The sequence below is a fragment of the Lepidochelys olivacea genome (assembly GCF_965140295.1).
Source record: "Lepidochelys olivacea isolate rLepOli2 genome assembly, chromosome: 14".
NCBI lineage: Eukaryota > Metazoa > Chordata > Testudines > Cheloniidae > Lepidochelys > Lepidochelys olivacea.
The window spans coordinates 45,656,551-45,680,348 of record NC_140424.1 but is presented as its reverse complement, the minus strand read 5'-3'; the positions used below and the strand labels follow the sequence as shown (position 1 = coordinate 45,680,348).

At 57.6% G+C, this 23,798-nt stretch overlaps 1 protein-coding gene across 2 annotated transcripts; it reads left to right on the top strand.

The window, feature by feature from the left end:
* The first annotated feature begins 1,019 nt into the window (after positions 1-1,019).
* Positions 1,020-23,176, top strand: LOC311531160 (class I histocompatibility antigen, F10 alpha chain-like). 2 transcript variants are annotated; one of them, XM_084648302.1, is made up of 7 exons: positions 1,020-1,126; positions 15,183-15,443; positions 17,243-17,518; positions 19,409-19,693; positions 20,156-20,272; positions 20,613-20,645; positions 21,204-23,176. In XM_084648302.1, exons 1-7 carry the CDS (start codon positions 1,066-1,068, stop codon positions 21,275-21,277), a joined length of 1,107 nt encoding a protein of 368 aa, XP_084504428.1. In that variant the 5' UTR covers positions 1,020-1,065; the 3' UTR covers positions 21,278-23,176. The 2 variants fall into 2 exon arrangements, with proteins under 2 accessions (XP_084504428.1, XP_084504427.1); XM_084648301.1 differs by lacking the exon at positions 1,020-1,126 and adding an exon at positions 12,562-13,419.
* Positions 23,177-23,798: the final 622 nt, after the last annotated feature.

Below are 23,798 nucleotides of genomic sequence, written 5' to 3'. Positions count from 1 at the left end.
GAGTAAAAATTCTCAGGGGAGCCTCCCCAGCTGAGAGCTCGGGCAGGACGGACAGGACGGAGTTTGCCCACCCGTTTAACAACCGGTTCTAAACTGGCTTCAAAATTTAACAACCGGTTTGCGTGAACCGGTGCGAACCGGCTCCAGCTCACCACTGGCTACCCCCTGTGGATGGGCCCAAGGACCAGCCAGCCATACCCATGGGTGAGATAATGCTGGGTGCCCCTCAGCGCCTGGCCCTCCCCGCCCAGGTCCCATCTCCAGCCGGGTCCGGCCCTGATGCTGCAGAGGGAGGAGATAAAACACAAACAACCCCACAACACATTATTTTGTTGGGGAGGTGGGGGGAAATCCCTTCCTGACCGCTGCCAGTGGATGGCTGAAGCCCTGAAGCATGAGTGTTAGGTTCTGGTTTCATAAATGGGAAGTGGGCCCCAGGCCTGCTGAGCCTGAACCCACCATCACAAGCAACCCCATCAGGCAGTCCCCCGGATATAGTCGTCCAGCTCTATGTAAAAATGAAGGGATTGTTTGTGCCTCCCCAGCTGCTATGGGGGCTGCTCCAGCCTCGCCCCTCGGAGGATCCGAAACCTTCGTCTCCTTCCCAGCCGGGAGTCGCTCCCGGCCCCTTTACCCCCTTTGTGCCTGTGCCCCATGGTACCCACGCCCGGTGCCCTGCCCCAGAGCGGGTCCAGCCCCTCCCTGCCCAGCTTCCCAGGCTCCACCAGGCCCTGCGGTCCCCGCCCCGCCCCACCCACAGCGCGGCCTCAGCCCTTCGCACCCCCAGGGCATGGGGCGGGCCAGGCGGGGGAGCACCATGGGCCTGCAGTCATGGGCTGTTTGTGTTCTGTAACCTCACACCGCTAGTTCTGCCTGGATACCGATGATGAACAACCCCTGCCTGCGTCCTGATTGGATGGCCACAGGCAGCTGCGACACTTTGGAAAGTGATAGTGACACAGAAGGTCCATCTGCCAGGCTGCCCGGTTCTCCTGTCCCCACGTCCAGAAATTCGGGGCTTTGTCTTATACAGGCGCCCATTCCCCGCCCCCCCGGCCAGGACCCATGGCCTGGGGGCTGCTCCTGGCGCTCTGCGGGGCGCTCCTGGCTCCAGCCGCGGCGGGGGGTGAGTACCGGGGGGCCAGGGTGAGCCCCGGCTGGGGGTGTCACCGTAACAGGCCGGGCATCCCCCTCTGACACGGGGGAGCGCAAACTGGGGGGCGTGACCCTCGGGGTGGGATCCCGCTGCCGTGAGAGCGGGCGCAGGGTGAAAACGGGGTGGGAACTGGTGCGGGAGGGGATTTGATAACGGGTCCTCCCGCGCCGTCCCGGCCAGCAGCCGCCGCTCTCCGGCCGCCCAGCTCTGAAGGCCGGGCCCTGCCAGCAGCCGCGCCAATAGACGGATTAATGCCGACTACCAGTAATGGGGGGCGGGCGCCACGGGGCGAGGGGGGCAGCCGCCCAGGGCGAAAGGTGCAGGAGCGGAAAACGGGGTGGAACTATGACGAAATAGCCGGGTAGGGGCACAAAGACGCTTGCTGGCCCCCGGGCACTAAAATAGCTAGTTTCCAGCTGGGCGTGGGGATGGCGGGGGGGCACCCCATTGGGCGGCCATTGGGGGTGGGCTCCTTGGGCTGTTCTGCCTTTGTACAGACCTGGGCAGCCAGGTCCTGGGCCAGGATGGAGGCTCCTAGGCGCTGGGAGCTAGTTCAGATAATGAATGGTCCCATCTGGCCTTGAAACCTACAACTGTCCAGCCCCTCGGCTCTGTCTCCTCCGTGGGCCTGAGCCGCGTCCCCCCATCCTTCTTGGGGGGCTCTGCCAGAAATCCCCAACACGCCAGCCCAAGAACCACCTGTCACAGAGTCCCTGGGCGATGCTCTGGAACTGCTCCCTACGAAGCCAGGCAGGACTCTGGGGCAGTCTCCTTTTTGTGAGCAGCCTGTCTTCGGGACACACAGCTCACCCGGCTTCCACCTTCCTGGGTCTGACCTCGGAGCATTCAGCGTCCTCTGCCCCTCCGTGCGCTTCCCACAGCAACTCCGCCCAGGTGGGGCTCCTGGGGAAGCCAGAGGCTCCTGCCCCACAACTCCGCAGTCAGACGTGACTCTCAGCCAGCCAGTAACACAGAAGGTTTATTAGACGACAGGAACAGGGTCTAACACAGAGCTTGTAGGTGCAGAGAACCGGACCCCTCAGCTGGGTCCATTTTGGGGGGCAGTGAGACAGACAACCCCGTCTGCACTTCACTTCTCCCCACTTCGAGATCGAACTGAGCTGGGTCACTTTAGCCGGTGAGCTGGGGAAGTTCGACCCCACCAACGTTCTCATGGATGCCCCAGCATCTCTCCCGTTCCTTGGTGGGAGTTACACCAGGCCCTTCCAGTTTCACGCCCTCCCTTAGGTCGGGGGTGGTCGATAGCACTCTCATGCCGCATGTGGGAAGGTTTATGCAGCCCGTGCTCTTTGGCCACCCCAAAACCCCCGGGATCAAACTGGCATCGGGTCTTCTCCCAGCGCTCCAGTCTGGAGGGCTGCAATTCGGGCTCTCTTGGTTAAGGGCCCCCATCTTGACCTGGGCCACAGACTTACAGAACTAGCATGGAGACATGCCTTTCTCAACAACCTTGTCTCCCCAACAAGCTGGCCAAACACAGCCACTTGGTTATAGGACTGTTTAACTTTCTTAACAGCTTTCACTCCATTTGAGACCTTCTCAAAGCTATCCACACTGGATCTTTCAACAGGAAAGTCATTGGATCCATTCACAACAGAAAATTTCTGGCTGTTAGGAACTGAAACTTTCTTGATTAAATCACTTTCACACCCTTCAGTTGCAGTAAACTGCTTGCAAAGACTCCATGAGGATTCCTTTCCCTAGGGCTTTTCTATGCAACAATTCACCCCTCCCAGAAAGTCTGCCCTTACCCTCTTCACCGAGGGCTTGCTCTAGAGGAACACTTTGAGGGTATGTCTACACTACGAAATTAGTTCGAATTTATAGAAGTCATTTTTTTAGAAATCGGTTTTATATATTCGAGTGTGCGTGTCCCCACAGAAAATGCTCTAAGTGCATTAAGTACATTAACTCAGCGAAGTGCTTCCACAGTACCGAGGCAAGCGTCGACTTCCGGAGTGTTGCACTGTGGGTAGCTATCCCACAGTTCCCGCAGTCTCCGCTGCCCACTGGAATTCTGGGTTGAGATCCCAATGCCTGATGGGGCTAAAACATTGTCGCGGGTGGTTCTGGGTACATATCGTCAGGCCCCCGTTCCCTCCCTCCCTCCGTGAAAGCAGCAGCAGACAATCGTTTCGCACCTTTTTTCCTGAGTTACCTGTGCAGACGCCATACCACGGCAAGCCTGGAGCCCGCTCAGGTAACCGTCACCGTATGTCTCCTGGGTGCTGGCAGACGCAGTACGGCATTGCTACACAGCAGCAGCAACCCCTTGCCTTGTGGCAGCAGATGGTGCAATAGGACTGGTAGCCGTCATCGTCATGTCCGAGGTGCTCCTGGTCGCCTGTGTGAGGTCTATCAGGAGCACCTGGGCAGACATGGGCACAGGGACTAAATTTGGAGTGACTTGATCAAGTCATTCTCTTTAGTCCTGCAGACAGTCCTATTGAACCATCTCATGGTGAGCAGGCAGGCGGTACGGATTGTTAGCAGTCCTATTGTATCATCTTCTGCCGAGCAGCCATGAGATGTGGATGGCATGCAGTCCTTCTGCACCATTTGCTGCCAGTCAAAGATGTAAAAGATAGATGGAGTGTATCAAAACAAGAAATAGACCAGATTTGTTTTGTACTCATTTGCAAACCACCACCACCCCCCCGCCCCCCCCCCCCTGTCTAGGGGACTCATTCCTCTAGGTCACACTGCAGTCACTCACAGAGAAGGTGCAGCGAGGTAAATCTAGCCATGTATCAATCAGAGGCCAGACTAACCTCCTTGTTCCAATAAGAACAATAACTTAGGTGCACCACTTCTTATTGGAACCCTCCATGAAGTCCTGCCTGAAATACTCCTTGATGTAAAGCCACCCCCTTTGTTGATTTTAACTCCCTGAAGCCAACCCTGTAAGCCATGTCGTCAGTCGCCCCTCCCTGCGTCAGAGCAACGGCAGACAATGGTGCATCTGAGTTGAGAGTGCTGTCCAGAGCAGTCACAATGGAGCACTCTGGGATAGCTCCCGGAGGCCAATACCGCCGAATTGTGTCCACAGTACCCCAAATTCGACCCAGCAAGGCCGATTTAAGCGCTAATCCACTTGTCAGGGGTGGAGTAAGGAAATCGATTTTAAGAGCCCTTTAAGTCAAAATAAAGGGCTTCATCATGTGGACAGGTGCAGGTTTACATCGATTTGACGCTGCTAAATTCGACCTAAAGTCCTGAGCAACAGACTCTTTCTGGGTCTCACTTACATCCAGAATCACCTCTGGCCCATCCAGAGGCCGGACACACTTTCTCCTTTCCAGACACACAGCTTGGGATCTCATTCCCCTGGTCCCAGCTTACAAGGCTGGTCACAGACAACTGCCTGGAGACCAGGGTAGCTCCCTCCATAGGCAAGTCAATACCCCTGACAGACACAGGCAAATTCCCTTCACTGTCACACTTCTCCACCCAGCTAACAGATAAGGTCCAGGGACACTCATCTTCTGCTCTCCTCGCCTTCCCACCCTGCTGACTAGACACAGCCATCAGCTCACAAGGCTGCCTAGGCTCATCCAGACTTTCCTTACCCAGCACCTTGCCACTCCCCACAGATCCCCTGCCCTGCCTGTGTCTCCCCCTGCCAGCCAGGTCTTCTGCATTTTCACTGAACATTTCCCTCTCTGCCGATTGGTTCCCTGGATTCAAATTCAAACCCTTGGCAGTTACCGGAGCAGGGCCTGGATCCTGTCCCAAAGAGACACAGTCACCCCACAACAGGGTCCCGCAGCTGGTGTCCTGGAGAACCCCAACGACCAGCCAGCCCCACTCCTCCTGGGTCTGCACAGGGATCTGGGCCATAGGCAGGGTGAGGGGCTTCGTCCCTGGGACCCTCACCCAGCTCACACAGCCCCTCAGCATCTGAGGCTGCACCACCAGGGGCCTGACACCAGTTCTCTCTGTCCCAGGATCTCGCCACCCCAGGAATGTCTCCCCATTGACCATCACCTTCCGCTCCCACTGGGGGTCCGAGGGGCCTGGCCCCAGGAAACTCCACACAGACATTTAGGTCGGGGTCAGGAGTGGGAGCCTGTCCACCTCCCCACCCATCTGGCTGATGGAGTCTGTGGCCTTGGGACCCAGCAAGGGAGCTAGACACTGGGGCTTTTCCACAGGGTCCCTCTGGTTCAAATCGCCAGCCTGCTCAAAGGCAGTGAGGTGGCATCCAAATCCCCCCCCCTCCTTAACCAGGGGCAGCAATTTAGTCTCGAGGTTCCCTGCGGAACTGGCCCCCCGGGGTCTATCCCCACTCACCCCGGGGAGGTCCCCTAGGCCTCTCCGCTCCCCCATCGCCAGTTCATGCTGCTGCTGCTTCTGCAGCTCTTTCTCGGGCTCTCGCTGTCTCCCACAGTCCTCTTGCTCCCTCGGACTCAGCTCCAATCCCGTCCGTCTTGATCCCCCGATGGGGAACCCGATCGTGAAGACCCTCGTCTGGTCGGGGACAGGAGTCTTGGGGATGCCTGGCTCCCACTCCAGCTGCTCCCAGATCCTGCTGTAGCCCCATTTGGGGTCAGGAATCTGTTCCTTAGAGCCGTCATCCTCCTCCAGCTGCAGGATGAACTGTGCTTTGGTGAACTTTCCAACGCTCAACCCTCTCTTTCTGCACCGGGTTACAATGTCCTTCTTAAGTGGAGGCCTCACAGGCCTGTATGCTCTCAGCTCCCCACGGTCTCCAGGGAGAACCCCTACTATGCCAGCCCTTCTCGAGGTCACCACCTCTTTGCCAGGACCAAGCCGCAGGCTCCTCTGCCCCTGAAAGTGCTCACCGCAGTCCCCAGGGGGACCCCATTACTGCACAGTCCTTCTCGCTGGTCACACACTCCCAGGGGTTAACCACCCCCCGAAACCGCTCCTCTCTGAGCCTTCAGCACGCCTGGTCCTCGGCAATCCCCCTTCGTTTTACAGCTCCCCAGTCACTTACTGCAGGAAGCGCCATCCACAGGGTGCAGTACATCCCACCGCTGCCACCAGTTGTCATGGAGTCCCCGGGCAATGCTCTGGGACTGCTCCCTATGAAGCCAGGCAGGACTCTGGGGAAGTCTCCTTTCTGTGAGCAGCCTGTCTGCAGGGGACACAGCTCACACAGCTTCCACCTTCCTGGGTCTGACCTCGGAGCATTCAGCATCCTCTGCCCCTCCGTGTGCTTCCCACAGTGACTCCACCCAGGAAGGGTCCTGGGGAAGCCAGAGGGTCCTGCCCCCCAATTCCACAGTCAGACGTGATTCTCAGCCAGCCAGTAAAACAGAAGGTTTATTAGACAACAGGAACATGGTCTGAACCAAAGCTTGTAGGTGCAGAGAACAGGACTCCTCAGCTGGGTCCATTTTGCGGGGCAGTGAGCCAGACAACCCCGTCTGCCCTTCACTCCGTGTCTCCAGCCAGCCCCCAACTGAAACTCCCTCCAGCCCCCCCTCCTCTGGGCTTTGTTCCTTTCCCGGGCCAGGAGGTCACCGGATTCCTTTGCTCTCCAACCCTTTATCTCTCACCTTGCAGGGGGGAAGGGCCAGGCCATCAGCTGCCAGGAAACAGGGTGTTGGCCATTCTCTGTGTCCAGACCCCTGCACACACCTGCTCACACACCAACGATCAAACACCCATATCCCACCACCTAGATACTTAAGAACTGCCTAGGGGAAACTGAGGCACCCCCACACTATTCTGAGGAAACATTAAGAACAGTCCCACTTCGTCACACCACCCCCCAGCCCCTAGGGGTGATGTCAAACCAGAGTGACTGAGTGCAGGGAGAGGAGCCAGCCTGCGCTACGGAAGCAGAGGAGGACCGGCCCAGCGACCCTCGTGGGCAGTGGTGTAGTGGTAAATACAGCAGTGGGTCACCTAACCTCAGCAAAACTCCATGTCACCAATGAGAAGTGGGTGAGCTCCAGTTACCCCTAGTTCCCTGGCTCCGGCACCACTGTGCAGTAGCTCAGCTGGGGAGCAGGGGGCACCAGGCTCAGGTAAGGTGGAAACAAAAGAAAGTAACTGAGGTTTCCAGGAGCAAAGGAGAGTCCTGCCCTCTCCTGCAGCCTGTCTGCACCAGCCATCTCCCCGCCCCAGGCCACACTGCATGGCAGACACCCTCAGGGAAACTCTGGGGGCTGCTTTCCCTGCAGGGTGGGGGGGCTTGTTGTCCCCTGCCTCTGGCACAAAAAAGGGGGGGAACTGCTTGATTGGCCCCCTGAGAACCCCACATCCCTGCAGGACTGGCCTGTTTAGTTCCTAGGAAGGGGAGTGTGAACCCCACCAGCCATGACACGTAACTGTTGATAGTTTGGGGGCACAATTTAGAGGTTCTGGTGGTATGCAGTGGGGTTCAGGGCCGGGCACATAAACCCTGGCAGAAATCTGTGGGGCACTTGACCTGATGTGTGTCCCCACAACGTGTTGCTTCTGCACACCCATATACACCCCACACGCCCCAGGTCCTTTGTTTTCAGATTTGTTTAAATGTTCCTGGGAATTTATCAGTGCTAATTACAAAACTTTTAAAAAGTGGGTGAAAACCAGCACCGGCTATTAACTGCCCAGATTTCTGGGGCAATCTCCGGGTTAATACTGGGGGACGGGAGGGCAGAAAAAAAGCAACAAAGAGGGAAAAGTCTGAGTAGTGAAAGTGAAAGCAGTTTAATGTTGTGATTTATTTCAGCAACTGCATTTAACGTGTATGTGCAACTTCCTCTCCATTGCCTTACATTAACAGATAGCCTTGTGTGACGATGTGACTCAGCAGGGAGGGGGGAGTGTTGACCTGGGAATGTGCCCTGGGGAGGGGAGACCTGAGAACCTGTCACCTGAGCCGGGAGGGGGAGGGGGAGGTGACACCTCTGCCCAGGAATGTGAACAGGGGCTGCAGCAGGGAACCTGCTGGGTGAGTTTAGTTTCAGTTTGGGGCTGGGTGGAGGAACACAGGGAACCCCAGGGCTGGGGTCTAAGCTCCCTGCTCCCCCAGAAGGACGTGATTGAGGGGTCCTGGTTGTACCCACAAGCTCTGTTTTTGGACTGTGTTCCTGTTGTCCAATAAACCTTCTGTTTTACTGGCTGGCTGAGAGTCTCAGTGGATCCCAGGAAGAGGGGTGCAGGGCCTGGACTCCCCCACACTCCGTGACAACTGGTGGCAGCGGTGGGATCTACTGCACCCCGTGAACGGCGCTTCCTGCAGTAAGTGACTGGGGAGCAGTAAAACGAAGGGGAATTGACGGGGACCAGGCGTGCTGAAGATTCAGAGAGAGACGGTTTCGGGGGGCGGTTAACCCCTGGGAATGTGTGACCAGAGAGAAAGACTTTTGCAGTAACAGGGTCCCCCGGGGGATTGCAGCGAGCGGTCCCAGGGGCGGAGGAATCTGCAGCTCGACCCTGGCAAAGAGGTGGTGACCTCGAGAAGGACTGGCACACGAGGGGCTTTTCCTGGAAACCGTGGGAAGCTGCCCGGCCTGCGAGGGGCCAGCAGGGAGATGTACGCTAAACGCCTGAAGAGCGACCTGGTGGAGCTGTGCAGGCAGAGGGGGCTGCGCATCGGGAGGTCCACCAAGGAACAGCTGATTGCCCAGCTGGAGGAGAGGGATCGCTTGGATGACCCGATCCCTGTCCCTGAGGGAAGCCGCCCGGCAGACGCAGCGTGGGCCCTGGGGCCTGACCGGGCTGGGAGGGGTCAGACTGCTGCCGAGGACATCCCGAGACCCTTCCTACCTATGTCCGGGGGAGGGGTTGGGGGAAGCCCAGCGAATACCGAGGGCACCCTGACCCCAGCACCCAGCAGGGGATCCTCCCGGCGGAGCTCCCCATCCCTGGAGCGGAGGCGGCTGGAATGGGTGAGGGAGATGAAAATGAGGGAGCTGGAGGATCATGAAAAACAACGTCAACATGAGGAGAAGGAGAAACAACGTCAACATGAGCAGGAGGAGAAGGAGAGGGAGCGTCAGGAGAAGGAGAGGGAGCGTCAGGAGAAGGAGAAACAAAGACAGCATGAACTGGAGCTGGCCAGGCTGAGGAGCAGTGGGGCCCCGGCTGCAGCTGCGGTGAGTGCGGGGGGACCCAGGACGGCAAGGAACTTTGATAAGTGCTTCCTGGCCCAGCGGAAGGAGGGGGAGGACATGGATAGCTTCCTGACGGCCTTTGAGAATGCCTGTGAGCTGCACAGGGTTGACCCTGCAGACAGGCTCCAGTTCCTCACCCCCTTACTGGACCCCAAAGCCGTGGAGGTGTACAGCCGGATGACAGGGCCGGAGGCAGGGGACTATGAACTGTTCAAACAGGCCCTGCTCCGTGAGTTTGGGCTGACCCCCGAGATGTACCGGAGAAGGTTCCGGAGTCAGCGTAAAACGCCTGAGGTCACCTACCTACAACTGGCCAACCGGATGCAGGGGTATGCCCGCAAGTGGACAGCTGGGGCCCGAGCTAAAGAGGACCTGCTTGACCTAATCGTACTGGAGCAGCTGTATGATCAGTGCCCTTCCGACCTGAGGCTGTGGCTGGTGGACAAAAAGCTCGAGAACCCCCAGCACGCAGGGCAGCTGGCCGACGAGTTTGTGAACAGTCGGTCAGGGGGTAGCCGGGAGGAGTCCCAAAAGAACAGGCCCCCCCCCGATGCAGAGAGAGAGTCACCAGGGGGCCTCCCAGCGGGGAAATAGGGAGAACCCCCTCCCAAGGGGAACGCCTGGCGTCGGGCCCCTCCGACCCGCTCGAGGGGACCAACGTGACCTGAGCTGCTATCACTGTGGCCAGAGAGGCCACGTACGGTCCCAGTGCCCCGGGCTCAGGGACAAACTGAGCAGACCCAACCTACCCAGGGTTAACTGGGTAGGGACCCAGCTGGACGAGGGGCAGACGACCCAGGAAAGGGGGCCTACCAGTTTACCACCTGCCCCGGAGGGAAGAGTACCCCAGGCCAGCTCCACCAGAGGGCTGGAGGCTCTGGACTCAGGGTGCTCAGTTTACAGGGTGGGCGCGGGGCTGTCCCTCCGGAGAGAGTGCCTTGTTCCCCTGGAGGTGGATGGGAGGAAGGTCAATGGATACTGGGATACGGGCGCGGAGGTGACGCTGGCCCGGCCCGAGGTGGTGGCCCCAGATCGGGTGGTGCCCAACACCTATCTGACCCTGACAGGGGTGGGCGGGACCCCATTTAAGGTGCCCGTGGCAAGGGTACACCTGAAATGGGGGGCCAAGGAGGGCCCCAAGGATGTGGGGGTACACCACCATTTGCCCACTGAAGTTTTGATGGGGGGAGACCTAGAGGAGTGGCCAAGCAAGCCCCAGACCGCCCTGGTTGTGACGCGTAGCCAGAGCCGGCGAGGGGCACTGCTCCCTGACCTTGGGGAGGATACCACACCGGAGGCGCAGGACCCTACCCTGGTGGGGAGGGAGCGCTGAGGGGCACGGCTCAGAGAGGCGGAGGCCTCGGACCTGGCCAGCGAGAGGGAACCGGGCCCCATCCCTTCCCCAGCTGCTGAGTTCCAGGCCGAGTTGAGGAAAGATCCCTCCTTGCGGAAGCTCAGGGACCTGGCCGACCTCAGTGTGGGACGGACCATGAGGAGAGGCTGCCAGGAGAGGTTCCTGTGGGAGAAGGGGTTCCTGTACCGAGAATGGGCTCCCACAAGGGAAGTAGAGTCCTGTGGGATCAGGAGGCAGCTGGGGGTCCCCCAGAAGTATCGCCGCAGGCTCCTGTCCCTGGCCCATGACATCCCCCTCGCAGGGCACCAGGGAATCCGGCGCACCCGGCAGAGGTTGCTACAGAACTTTTACTGGCCCGGGGTCTTTACCACGGTCCGGCAGTATTGCCGATCCTGTGACCCTTGTCAGAGGGTGGGGAAGGCCCGGGACAAGGGGAAAGCGGCTTTGAGACCTTTGCCCATCATAGAGGAGCCTTTCCAGAAGGTGGCCATGGACATCGTGGGGCCTCTCAGCAGGACGACCCGGTCGGGGAAGAAATACATTCTGGTGGTGGTAGATTTTGCCACCCGCTACCCCGAGGCAGTGCCCTTAGCTTCCATTGAAGCAGACACCGTGGCCGATGCGCTCCTGACCATTTTCAGCCGAGTGGGGTTCCCCAAGGAAGTCTTGACAGACCAAGGCTCCAACTTCATGTCGGCCCTGCTCCGGTGCTTGTGGGAGAAATGTGGGGTCCGGCACGACTGGGCCTCAGCGTATCACCCCCAGTCCAATGGGCTGGTGGAGAGGTTTAACGGGACGCTAAAGATGATGCTGAAAACCTTTATGAACCAGCACCCACAGGATTGGGACAAGTACTTACCTCACCTGCTGTTCGCGTACAGGGAGGTGCCCCAGGAGTCTACCGGATTTTCGCCTTTCGAACTGTTATATGGAAGGAGGGTGAGGGGCCCCCTGGACCTGATGAGAGACGAGTGGGAGGGGAAGGCCACTCCCGATGGAGAGTCAGTGGTGGAGTATGTCCTGATCTTCCGAGAGAGACTGGCGGAACTCATGGGCCTGGCCAGGGAGAATCTGGCCAGAGCCCAGAGGAAGCAGAAGGTCTGGTATGACCGCACAGCGCGGGCCCGTGCCTACGCCACCGGGGATCAGGTGATGGTTCTCATCCCAGTGAGAAAGAACAAACTACAGGCCGCCTGGGAGGGCCCTTTCAAGGTCGTCAAGCAGCTCAATGAGGTAAACTATGTGGTGGAGCTGTCAAACCGGGCGCACCACCGCCGGGTGTACCATGTGAATATGATGAAGCCATATTATGCCAGGGGGAATGTGGTGTTGGCCGTGTGTGGACAGTGGGAAGAGCAGGGAGATGACCCTTTAGTAGATCTATTCCCTGGGACCAGAGCTGGTTTCCCCCTGGAAACAATTCCCCTCTCGGATCAGCTAACCCCTGCCCAGCAAGCTGAGGTCAGGGAGGTGCTGCATCCGTACCGACAGCTGTTTTCCAACCAGCCTGGACGCACTAATCTGACTGTCCACCGGGTGCAGACAGGGTCGCACCCGCCGATAAGATGCTCCCCCTTCCGAGTCACAGGGAAAACTGCTCAGGACCTGGAAAGAGAGGTCCGGGACATGCTGGCTTTGGGGGTGATCCAGCCATCTGCCAGCCCTTGGGCCTCGCCGGTGGTGCTGGTCCCCAAAAAGGACGGGTCGGTCCGGTTCTGTGTGGACTATCGGAAGCTCAATGCCATCACTGTATCTGATGCCTACCCCATGCCCAGGCCGGACGAGCTCCTAGACAAGCTGGGAGGAGCTCGGTACCTTACCACCATGGACCTTACAAAGGGCTACTGGCAAGTGCCGCTGGATGCAGATGCCCGACTGAAATCGGCCTTTATCACCCCTCTGGGGCTCTATGAGTTCCTGACCCTGCCTTTCGGCCTCAAGGGAGCACCGGCCACCTTCCAGGATGGAGAGTTTTGCCGTGGCATATATTGATGACATCTGTGTCTTTAGCCAGACCTGGGAGGACCACGTGTCCCAGGTTAGACAAGTGCTGGACCGACTCCAGGGGGCTGGGCTGACTGTAAAAGCGGAGAAGTGCAAGGTGGGGATGGCGGAAGTATCTTACCTGGGCCATTGGGTGGGGAGCGGCCGCCTAAAGCCGGAACCAGCCAAGGTGGAGGTGATCAGAGACTGGCCCGCTCCCCACACCAAAAAGCAGGTCCAAGCCTTTATTGGGATGGCAGGATACTACCGAAGATTTGTGCCCCACTTTAGCGCCATCGCCACCCCCATCACGGAGCTATGCAAGAAGGGGAAGCCAGACAAGGTGGTCTGGACTGAGCAGTGCCAGGAGGCTTTCCGGGAGCTGAAGGAGGCTCTGGTCAGTGGCCCAGTTCTGGCAAACCCAGACTTTGACAAGCCCTTTGTGGTGTTCACCGACGCCTCAGACACGGGACTGGGGGCGGTGTTAATGCAGGAGGATGAAAAGGGGGAGAGACACCCCATCGTGTACCTGAGCAAGAAGTTGCTACCCCGGGAGCAACACTACGCGGCCATCGAGAAGGAGTGCCTGGCCATGGTGTGGGCCCTCAAGAAACTAGAACCCTATCTCTTCGGGCGGCACTTCACCGTCTACACCGACCACTCTCCCCTGACCTGGCTGCACCAGATGAAAGGAGCCAACGCCAAACTCCTGAGATGGAGCCTGCTCCTGCAGGATTACGACATGGACGTGGTCCACGTGAAGGGAAGTGCCAACCTGATAGCGGATGCGCTGTCCCGGAGAGGGGGCCCCGAACTTCCCCAGGTCACTGGTCAGTGTGACCCCGCTCAGTTCAGTCTCAAAGGGGGGAGAGATGTGACGATGTGACTCAGCAGGGAGGGGGGAGTGTTGACCTGGGAATGTGCCCTGGGGATGGGAGACCTGAGAGCCTGTCACCTGAGCCAGGAGGGGGAGGGGGAGGTGACACCTCTGCCCAGGAATGTGAACAGGGGCTGCAGCAGGGAACCTGCTGGGTGGGTTTAGTTTCAGTTTGGGGCTGGGTGGAGGAACACAGGGAACCCCAGGGCTGGGGTCTAAGCTCCCTGCTCCCCCAGAAGGACGTGATTGAGGGGTCCTGGTTGTACCCACAAGCTCTGTTTTTGGACTGTGTTCCTGTTGTCCAATAAACCTTCTGTTTTACTGGCTGGCTGAGAGTCTCAGTGGATCCCAGGAAGAGGGGTGCAGGGCCTGGACTCCCCCACACTCCGTGACACCTTGCATTGACGCTTAGATTAATTCATTATTCACACAAATACATCGACCTCCTGTCACGGGTTGGATTTGAATCCAATGAAGTGAGCTGTAGCTCACGAAAGCTTATGCTCAAATAAATTGGTTAGTCTCTAAGGTGCCACAAGTCCTCCTTTTCTTTTTGTGAATACAGACTAACAGGGCTACTACTTTGAAACTTACCACAATCAGTATTTCTGTGTGCCTGAGTGAGCCAAAATTGGGGTGAAAAATGAGTAAACACCAAATAACGGCTTCTGTAAAATCCAGGAATTTTTCAGTAAAAAGTCAATTAAAACTGAAAACAAAGTACCTTACACACCCCACATGCATACACCCCCGGCACACATGTATACGCATGCAGACCACACACACACATCACACGAACACACCCCACATGCTCACCAAACACCCCAGAAATGCACACATGCCACAAACACCCCAGATTCCGCTGTAAGCACTTTGCACATCCACCCCTCCCAGCCTGAGGGCATTTGCCTGGTGGGGGGCAGTTGTTTGGGGGAAGCTACCCCCCCACCAATGTCTGCCCCTTCCACCAAACAAGCCGCTGGCTTTCAGAGGCACAGGCTGAGAGATCGCCAGTCCTGATTCCCCTGCAGCTCCGTCCCTCACCCAGGATGGGGCTGAGGGCAGGGGGACATGGCTGGGGGTGGGAGGTGTCATGGAGTGTGGGGGAGTCAGGGCCCTGCACCCCCCACTTCCCGCGATTCCCTGGGACTCTCAGCCAGCCAGAAAAACAGAGGTTTATTAGATGACAGGAACACAGTCCAAATCAGAGCTTGTGGGTACAGACAACAGGACCCCCTCAGTCAGGTCCATCTTGGGGGGCAGGGAGCCCAGACTCTGGTCTGGGCTTCCGTCCTTTTCCCCAGCCAGCTCCAAACTGAAACTCACTCCAGCCCCTCCTCTGGCCTTTGTCTTCACCCCCCCCCCCCCCGCCCGCTCAGGAGGCCGCCTGATGTCTTTGTTCTCCAACACCTTCAGCTGGCACCTTGCCGGGGAGGGGCCCAGGCCATCAGTGGCCAGGAGAGGGGAGTCGGCCATTCTCTGTGCAGACACCCTCACACTGGCCCTCTAGGGCTCTGCCACCATCCCACCCCCTTATCCTCCCACCTAGATACTTAAGAAATGCCTAGGGGAAACTGAGGCAGACACACAGTATTCAGAGAAAAGATTAACAACATTCCCATTTCATCACTGCTGGTCCCCACTGGGTGACTCTGGTGTCCCCTGAGCAAGGGAAGGAAATTGCTGGTTTACTCAACCTCTCTGCTGTTGCTTTAGGGCGCCACAGCCTCGCCGTGCTAGTCACAGCCGTCACCCACGAAGATGGGACTCATCACTACTTCATGATTTCCAAACTGGATGACGTTCAGATTGCGTATTACAGCAGCGACACGCGAGAGGTCAGACCCACCCAGACATGGGCAGCACAGGCCGTGGGTGCTGAGTATCTCCAGGAAAAGACCCGGGAGTTCTGGGGGCACGAGGAGGGCTCTAAAGTTGAGACCAGGAGGTGGATGCAGCTGCACAACCAGACGGGCGGTGAGTGTCTGAGAGTTGTTGTTATTAATGGACACGTGAGAGCTGCCCGCTCAGAATCACTCTGACTGGTGATTGGGGCCTCGCTGTGCTAGGTGAGGCCCAAACCAGAGCTGGCTGGAAAATGCAGTTTTCTTCCCACAGAAAATTTCACATTCCCAGAAGTGGTTTCATCCCGATCAGAAGGAAAGTCGGAAATGGGAGGTTTCCATGGGAAGGAAATTATTCAGAAATTCCATCTTGGGAGAATCCCAGGCAGGGAGCCGGGCGGCCCCGGGATCTTCCCTTTCAATTTCCCCAACAGAAAAACAATGTTTTCTGGCAAAACTGAAATTTTCTCACAAAAAATAATAATTTTGTGGAAACAGCCTTTCCCAAGGCTAACAGAATGTCAGGAACCATTAGGAAAGGGATAGAAAATGAGAGAAAATACCATAATGCCTCTATATAAATCCATGGTGCGCCCACACCTTGAATACTGCGTGCAGAGCTGGTCACCCCATCTCCAAAAGGGCAGAGTGGAACTGGGAAAGGTTCAGAGAAAAGGGTAACAAAGATAATCACGGGTATGGAACGGCTTCCATTTGAGGAGAGAGGAAAAAGATTAGGGCTGTTCAGTTTAGAAAAGAGACGGCTAAAGGGGGATGTGGCCAACCTGGGGCTCCGGAGCCACATGGGCTCTTCAGAGGTTAAGATGCGGCTCCTTGTCTAGGCACCGACTCTGGGGCCGGAGCTACAGGCGCCAACTTTCCAATGGGCCGGGGGGTGCTCACTGCTCAACCCCAGCTCTGCCACAGGCCTGCCCCGACTCCACCCCTTCCCGCCCCCTCCCCTGAGCCTGCCGTGCCCTCGCTCCTCCCCCCCACAAGCCTCCTGCACCCCACGAAGCAGCTGATCGGGAGGTGCAGGGAGGTGCTGATCGGCAGGGCTGCCGGTGGGCGGGAGGCGCTGGGAGCGGGTGGGGGGAGCTGATGGGGGGGCTGCTGACGTATTACTGTGGCTCTTTGGCAATGAACATTGGTACATTCTGGCTCCTTCTCAGGCTCAGGTTGGCCACCCCTGGTCTATAAAATGATGACTGGTGTGGGGAAAGTGAATAGAGAAGAGTTCTTTACCTTTTCCCACAATAAAAAACCAGGGGTCTCCTGATGGAATGAATAGGCAGCAGGTCTGTTCCTCTTGTTTGTAAATACTTTTTCATGCTATGCACAGTCACCCTGTGGAACTCGTTGGCAGGGGATGTTGTGAAGACCAAAAGTATACCTGGGTTAAAAAAAGAATTAGATAAGTTCCTGGAGGACATGTCCATCAATGGACATTAGCCAGGATGGTCCGGGACACAACCCCATGCTCTGGGTGTCCCTAGACCTCCACCTGCCGGAAGACGGGTGGATCACTTCAAATTGCCCTGTTCTGTTCACTCCCCCTGAATCTCTGGTGTTGGCCACTGTCAGACCTTGATCTCACCCCGTATGGCACCTCTCATGTTCACCAGTGGAGAGACTCCAGGAGCCCAGTAACTGTCCGGCAGGATCCCAACACCTCAGTCCTTCCCGTGGGTCTGCTCTGACCCCTCCTGCTTTTCGGCGTCCTCTGGGATTGTTCGCTAGCTCACCATAAGGCCAGCCACATGGTCAGAGACAGTAAAGTGCCCCTCTGACCCCACCCACATACAGACACATTTCCCTGATCTCAGTGCCCTGGTGTCACCGTCCGGCCGAGCCCCCCTCTGCCCCCACCTGCCCTACAGACCCATTTCCCAGCTCTCAGTGCAGGGTCTGAGCTCTCTCCCTCCCCCGCAGGGATTCACACTGAGCAGGTTCACGTGGGCTGTGCCCTGAGTGGCCAGACCCCCGTGGACCCGAGGTTCCAGTACGCCTACGACGGGGGGGACTTCATCAGCTTTGATGCCCAGACGGAGACGTGGGTCGCGGCCGTGCAGCCGGCCTTCCTCCAGAAGCAGCGCTGGGAGACAGGCAAGACTTGGACTCCGTACGTCCAGCACTACCTGCGGTCCGAGTGCCTGGGGACCTTGCGGAGCCTAGTGCAGCGGGGAAGGGCGGTGCTGGAGCAGCAGGGTGAGTGAGCAGCAGGGATCTGTCTTGAGGAGTGGGCGATGGGGTGCAGAGACACCAATGGGACATGGGCATGTCCAGAAGGGGCAGTGTGGCCTAGTGGATAGTGCACTGGACTGGGACTCAGGACACCTGGGTTTTAATCCCAGCTCTGCCACTGGCTTGCTGGGTGACATGGGTCCAGTCATGCTGCCTCTCTGTGCCTCAGTTTCCCCCTCTGCATAATGAGGACAATGACCTCCTTTGTAAAGCGCTTGAGATCAACCGATGACAAGCACTAGACGAGAGCTACGGGTTGTTATTAGAGCAGACGGGTTATTAGCCGGTTCTGGCTGCCTGGGCGTCTCCGTTCTGCAGGGCCTTTCCCGTTGGCTTCCAGCTCCCTCAGACTTCCCTTTTCGGGCTGAAACATCCCAGCTTTGGGCTGAGTTGATTAATTTTGCCAAGTTCGGTCTGGAAAAGGCCCAGCCCTTTGTGAGTGTGAAGGAGGTGGGGTGGGGGAGGAAGATGTATTGTGTCATTATACAAAGAAAAAACTTGTTTTGAGGTTCTTGTGCCCAGCGATGGCACCTCTGCAGTCGAGGGCAGAGACATGGAGGGTGGCATGGACTCGGGACCATGTGACAAAGGGATTTAAGCGCCTGACAATGCAGACAGGGGCCAGCTGGGATTTCCGAATGGAGATGCCTGACTCCCCATGAGCTCACCGAGGTTAGGCACCGAGGGACGTTTGGAAATCTGGCCCTCACCCCCTAAATCGCACACGTGTGTTTGGGTGGCCCAGTGACAACCTGCCAGGGCGTAGCCGTGTTACAGCGCGGGATTGCGGGCAGCGAAGGAGACCCGGGCCCAGGCCTGTTCTGGCAACTACCCAGTTCAGTTATACCAATGTGAGCCATTTGAGTGAGTCTGCAGAGGGGATTTACACCAGATTAACTGGCTCCATTTACAAATCAGTGTAAACAGGTGCAGACCAGGTCTCTTACGCACCTGACTACTCAAATTCAAACTGGAACAGAGAAGGGCTACTAGGATGATGCGAGGAATGAAAAACCTGCCTTACGAGAGGACACTCAAAGGGCTTGGCTTGTTTAGCCTGACCAGATGCAGGCTGAGGGCAAATCTGATTTAACAAAGGCTGAGGGAGATATTTAAGTTAAGCGCCAATGTGGACACAAGAACAAATGGATACAAACTGGCCATCAACAACTTCAGGCTTGAAATTAGGCGAAGGTTTCTAACCATCAGAGGGGTGAAGTTCTGGAGCAGCCTCCCAAGGAGAGCAGCGGGGGCAAAACACCAAACTGGCTCCAGGACTGAGCTTGGTGAGTTTAGGAGGGGATGGGATGATGAGACTGCCTACTGTGACACATGGCCCATCGGCCACTGCTAATAGCAAAAATCCCCAAGGGCCGGTGATGGGGCACTGGCTGGGGAGCGCTCTGAGTTACTACAGGGAATTCTCTCCCAGATGTCTGGCTGGCAGGTCTCACCCACATGCTCAGGGTCTAACCAATCACCAGATTTGGGGTCGGGAAGGAATTTTCCCTCAGGTTACACTGGCAGAGACCCTGGTGGGGTTTTGCTTCCTCTGCAGCATGGGACACGGGTCACTTGCAGGTTTAAACTAGAGTGAATGGAGAAATGTTCTGTCACTTGACCTCTTTAACCCATGGTTCGAGGATGTCAGTTACCCAGCCAGAGGTTCGGGTCTGTTACAGGAGTGGGTGGATGAGGGGCTGTGGCCTGTGATGTGCAGGAGGTCGGACTAGATGATCACAATGGTCCCTTCTGAGCTTAAAGTCTATGAGACGCTGCAGGGCCTTTACCTGTTGTCTGTTACATGTCCCGGCCCCTGGCACGTGGCTCACGCACTGTGTCTCCCCCTAACAGTGTCCCCCGAGGTCTCAGTTTCCCACAAAGACTCTCCCGATGGCTCCATCACCCTCTCCTGCCATGCCAAGGGCTTTTACCCACGTCCCATCCACGTCTCCTGGGTGCGGGACGGAGAAGACATCCTGGCGGAGATGGACTCCAGTGGGATCCTGCCCAATGCCGACGGCACCTATTACATGCAGTCGTCCCTGGAGATCTCCCCGGAGCAGGAGGACGGGCACCGCTACGCCTGCCGGGTGGAGCACAGCAGCCTGCCGGAGCCCACACTCGTCTGGGATAAGGGTGGGGTGAATGGCAGGACCCAGGGGTTGGGGACACAGCCCATGGGAATTACAGAGATGGGGTGAGGCTGGGCCACAGGAAGGTCAATATCCCTGCCCATCATCAGTGTGAACTCGTCTAGCTCTGGGTATTCATGTGACCCACAGAAATGGCCGATCCCTCAGATAATCTGATTTTCTGGCTATGGTGGCATCCAGTGACGGTGAGTTCCACAGGCTGATGTCATTACGAGGGAAGGACTTGGTTGCTGCGTGGCTTGTGTGGCTGGCAGTGCCCAGCAGAGCACCCGCCCTCTGTGCCCCATCTCCGTCCCCCTCCCAGCTCAGCCTTTCCCCAACCCCGGAGGCCAGGTCTCTGCAGACGCCCTTGGGGAGACGTTCAAGGCAAAGGCCTGTGGCTGCCCCAGGAGGATGCCCCAGCGGCTGCTCCCCTCGGTGACCTGGGCCCTTCTTCATCCCACAGCCCCTGGGAAGAAGGGCTCTCTGACCCCCGGGGTCCTGGCCGCCATCGTCCTGGCTGTACTGGTTCTGGCTGGAGCCGTAGGGGCCGGCGTCATCCTGTGGAGGAGAAAATCAGCAGGTAAGAGCCGGTCCCCGTGGAGTCGGGATGTGGGGAGGTCTGGGGAGTGGGGCAGCCCAGCCAGCCCAAGGGGGAATGGCTCCTGCCACTGCCCCCCAAGGAGAGGTGGGGCAGGGCCATGGGGCAGGGCTGATCAATGTAGTTGGGGGCGGAGTGGGCTCTGTCGTTGGCTGGGCGCTATGTGCCCTGCTGTGGGGGGCACTGGGGTCAGACTGGCCTGGGCGAGGTGCAGTTGGGGTCACGGGGAGCCCTGTGTCCAGGGGAGGGAGGTCGGGGTCTCCGCGGGGGAGGGGTTACCCTGCTCCCCTGCACTGACCCTCATTCTCTGCTTGTGTTTCAGGCCCTCGCAAACCCAGCTACGCTCTGGCAGCCAGTGAGTAAATCCTGGGTACGGGGCCCAGAGGCCCCAGTGCATTATGGGTATTGTGGGGTTCCCATGAGGGGAGGAGGGCGCCTAGCAGTGACTGCACATGGGCCCCAATCGCTGGTTACTCTGGGTCTGACCATTCCTCGGCGTGTGGGAATCTGCGAGGCCGTCCCCAGCCGTCGCCCTTCCCCGGCTACCCGGGATTCTCTGACACACGAGCTGCCTTCGCCCAAACCAAGGGAACCCAAAAGGGCCGGAACAGCATCCACAGGTCGCCCCTGAGGGCAGAGCTCTGCCAGCGTGCCAGCATGCACTGGGGGCCCTTAGCGCGGCTCTGGGGGTGGGAGTGCAGGCCGGTACCTGGGGCTGCGTAGGGGTGTTATGCTCTCTCCTGGAGGCCTGTCCATTGTCCCGCTGTCAGGACTGAGGGGTTTTGTGCAGAACGCAGTTTGGGGTCCACAGGGGGCATGGCGGGGGGAGCTGAATTCCCATCCGCGTTCTCTAGCTGGAATCCCCCCAGCTAAAGCCATCTCTGAACGATTTTCTTCTCTCTCTGCTTTGCAGCAAAGATTGGAGAAGATTCTGCCTCCAGCTCTTCATCAGGAACAGACCCCCAGAGCATGGGACCCCGGACCTAGCGGCAGAGAGACTGTTAGTGTTGCCGGCACCCAGTGCCAGAGGCGAGCAACAGCGGTGGGGGGGTTCGCTACCCGGTGTGCTTTACCCAATAATCACAACGGGGTGGAGAAGCAGAAAAGTTGATTTGCAGCTACAAAAAGGTACAGGGAGAATAAAATCTCAAATCCTGCACCCAGAGCAGGAAGTTACACAGGCTTTTATACATCCTTTCTTCAGCATACTTATCGAATAGCAAGCTGCCCTAAGTATCCATATAGCCAGCCAATCCAGTTCCCAGCTAGTGCCCTTGTTTTTTGTATCATTTGTTAACCTATACATAAAGCTGCTTTATTCAGCATTGTTCTTCCATATCTGCCCTGTTTGGCCTTGTTTAGTTTCAGGCAGTCTGACTCTGCAACATATTGTTGCAGATCCTCAGCATAACTGCTGCGAGTGCCTCCAGGCCGGGGGGGCCAAGGACACTTGGGCCTAGTGCGAGGGGGCTTCATCGACACTCGTGGTCTTCCATCCCCTCGAGTTACCTAGTGGCCATGCCCAGTGTCCCCAACAAAGCTGAGCCACTGAGTCTCAGAATCTCAGCACATGTATAATATGTGAGCGTCTCTCTGCGGAGCGGGAACAGCGGAAGGCCGAGGACCTGTCCCTTTCTGGCCCTGGCTCCGGGAATGCAGAACTGGGGTTTTTCCTGTTCAGTTCCAACTTCTTGCTGGCTTTGCATTTTTTAAAATCATTTTCAATAAGGCCCGGACTTCTGCAGACTGGGTCAAATATTGTCTGGGGCTGACCCAGGACCTCCATTGTCTCAGATCCCTACAGACCTGCGGACTGGATCGATTTTTGGATCTGAGGGCTTTCTGAGCCCAAAATTACGGAATGAGGAGGTCCTTCATTTGCATAAAGGGGTCCTAATCAGACCCCATTGGGTGATGCCAGTGACCTCCGAAAGAGAGTGCCCCGTTCTGATTGGCCACGGGAGCCTGAGGTTTGGCCGTCACTTGTCAGGCCGGCCGGCCTACACTGGCTGCTGGCCTCTGGCCGTATCATGTCGCCACGCCTGACAAGTGCCCTGTGCCTCATTCACCCCCCACTGGCCACCGAGGGGTAAGATCCAGCAGCGTGGGGCGTCGAGATCTGACGTGTACAAGCGCTAGCTGGCCTGCAGAGCCATCGACCTTAACACACGTGAGCTGACAGGGCCACCGGCTAATCGCACCCCAGCCGGCTGAATGGGACCCCGAGAGTCGCGCTGAAACACCCAGCAAAAGCGTCCCCCTCTTGGGGTGTTTTCTAGTTTTCATTGGACGCCTCTGGCTTAGCGTTCTGGCCTGTGTGTGTGAGAGACCCACAGAATCTATATGAGCCCAGTGCCTATAGAATAGCTGCCCGGATCCCTGCACCAGCCCTGGGTCAAACAGCCTCACACACGCGGGTACTTCAGGGGATTAGCACCTGCGCATTTAACCCGACGAAGTCCTGTTCTTTTCACTACGTTCCTCGTCTGAGCGTTCAGTGTATTGCACGGTGACTCTGTGTGACGTGGGGAAGAGATGGGCTCTTGCCGAATCTGCCATACTTCGGGCAGGCGGCCTTAATGGAACCGACAGCTCTGCTGCCAATGTTCACGTCCCCCGGGGAGCGATGGGACCCTCCCTCTAGCCGCCCTTGGGCTGGAACCCAAACGTACGGCTTCGCCCTGGGGATGCGCTGCACCTGTGGTACCGTTAGGGACCCAGATCCGCCGCCTTCCCGGTGCTACGTAGCCCTGAGCAGGGGTTAAGGTATGTGGGGTGGTTTAATGACCCTGCCTGAGCACAGTAAGTAACTGGATGATTTCATGTTCTTTCATTTTTACATATTTTGTTTGATGCTTTTGCTCGGTGATTGAGCTAATAAAATACAGACCATGGAACCGTGGGCAGCTCGGCTGTTTGTTCCCCAGACATCAGGGGGAGACTCTTTGCCCCACCGCGGGCTGGTCCCTAGAACTTCCCCAGTGTCCTCTAGTGATGGGCACCAGCCCTGGCAGCTGCTGGCTGTCGAGGGAAAGTTGACCTGTGCGTCGATCATTTATTTCCCTCAGCAACGTGGATCCAGAGCGTTGGGGGGCCCAGGGTGGATCAGTCTGTGAATCAGTCCCCGCTGAATCAGTCTGTGCTCCCCACACCTCCACCCCCTCAGTTACTCACTGGCTTGTGCCCTGGAGCTAGGGATTTATCTCTCTGATATCTTTGAATCCCAGCATACAGCTGGTTGTTCTGAGTATGCCTGTGGCATTCCAGTGGTTAGGGTGCTAGCCTGGGAGACCTGGCTCTGCCACACACTTCCTGGGTGACTCTGGTCTCTCTAGGCCTCAGTTTCCCCATCAGGATAATAGCCTTTCCCTGTTGCCAAGGGGGCATGAGGATAAAAGGACTGTGAGGTGCTCAGACATTGCAGCATTCGATAGAAATGTTCCGACTTGTTCGGTATCCTTCTTAGCTCTTGCCTTTTAAATCATGTGGCAGGGAGTTCCACAGGATC

Bases quoted from the DNA above. Each gene is read 5' to 3' on its own strand.
- LOC311531160 (XM_084648301.1), top strand. From the start codon at position 12,570: ATGGAGAGTTTTGCCGTGGCATATATTGATGACATCTGTGTCTTTAGC. The intron at 19,694-20,155 runs GTGGGGTGAATG...TTCATCCCACAG, and splicing joins CACACTCGTCTGGGATAAGG to CCCCTGGGAAGAAGGGCTCT. The intron at 20,646-21,203 runs GTGAGTAAATCC...TCTGCTTTGCAG, and splicing joins CAGCTACGCTCTGGCAGCCA to CAAAGATTGGAGAAGATTCT.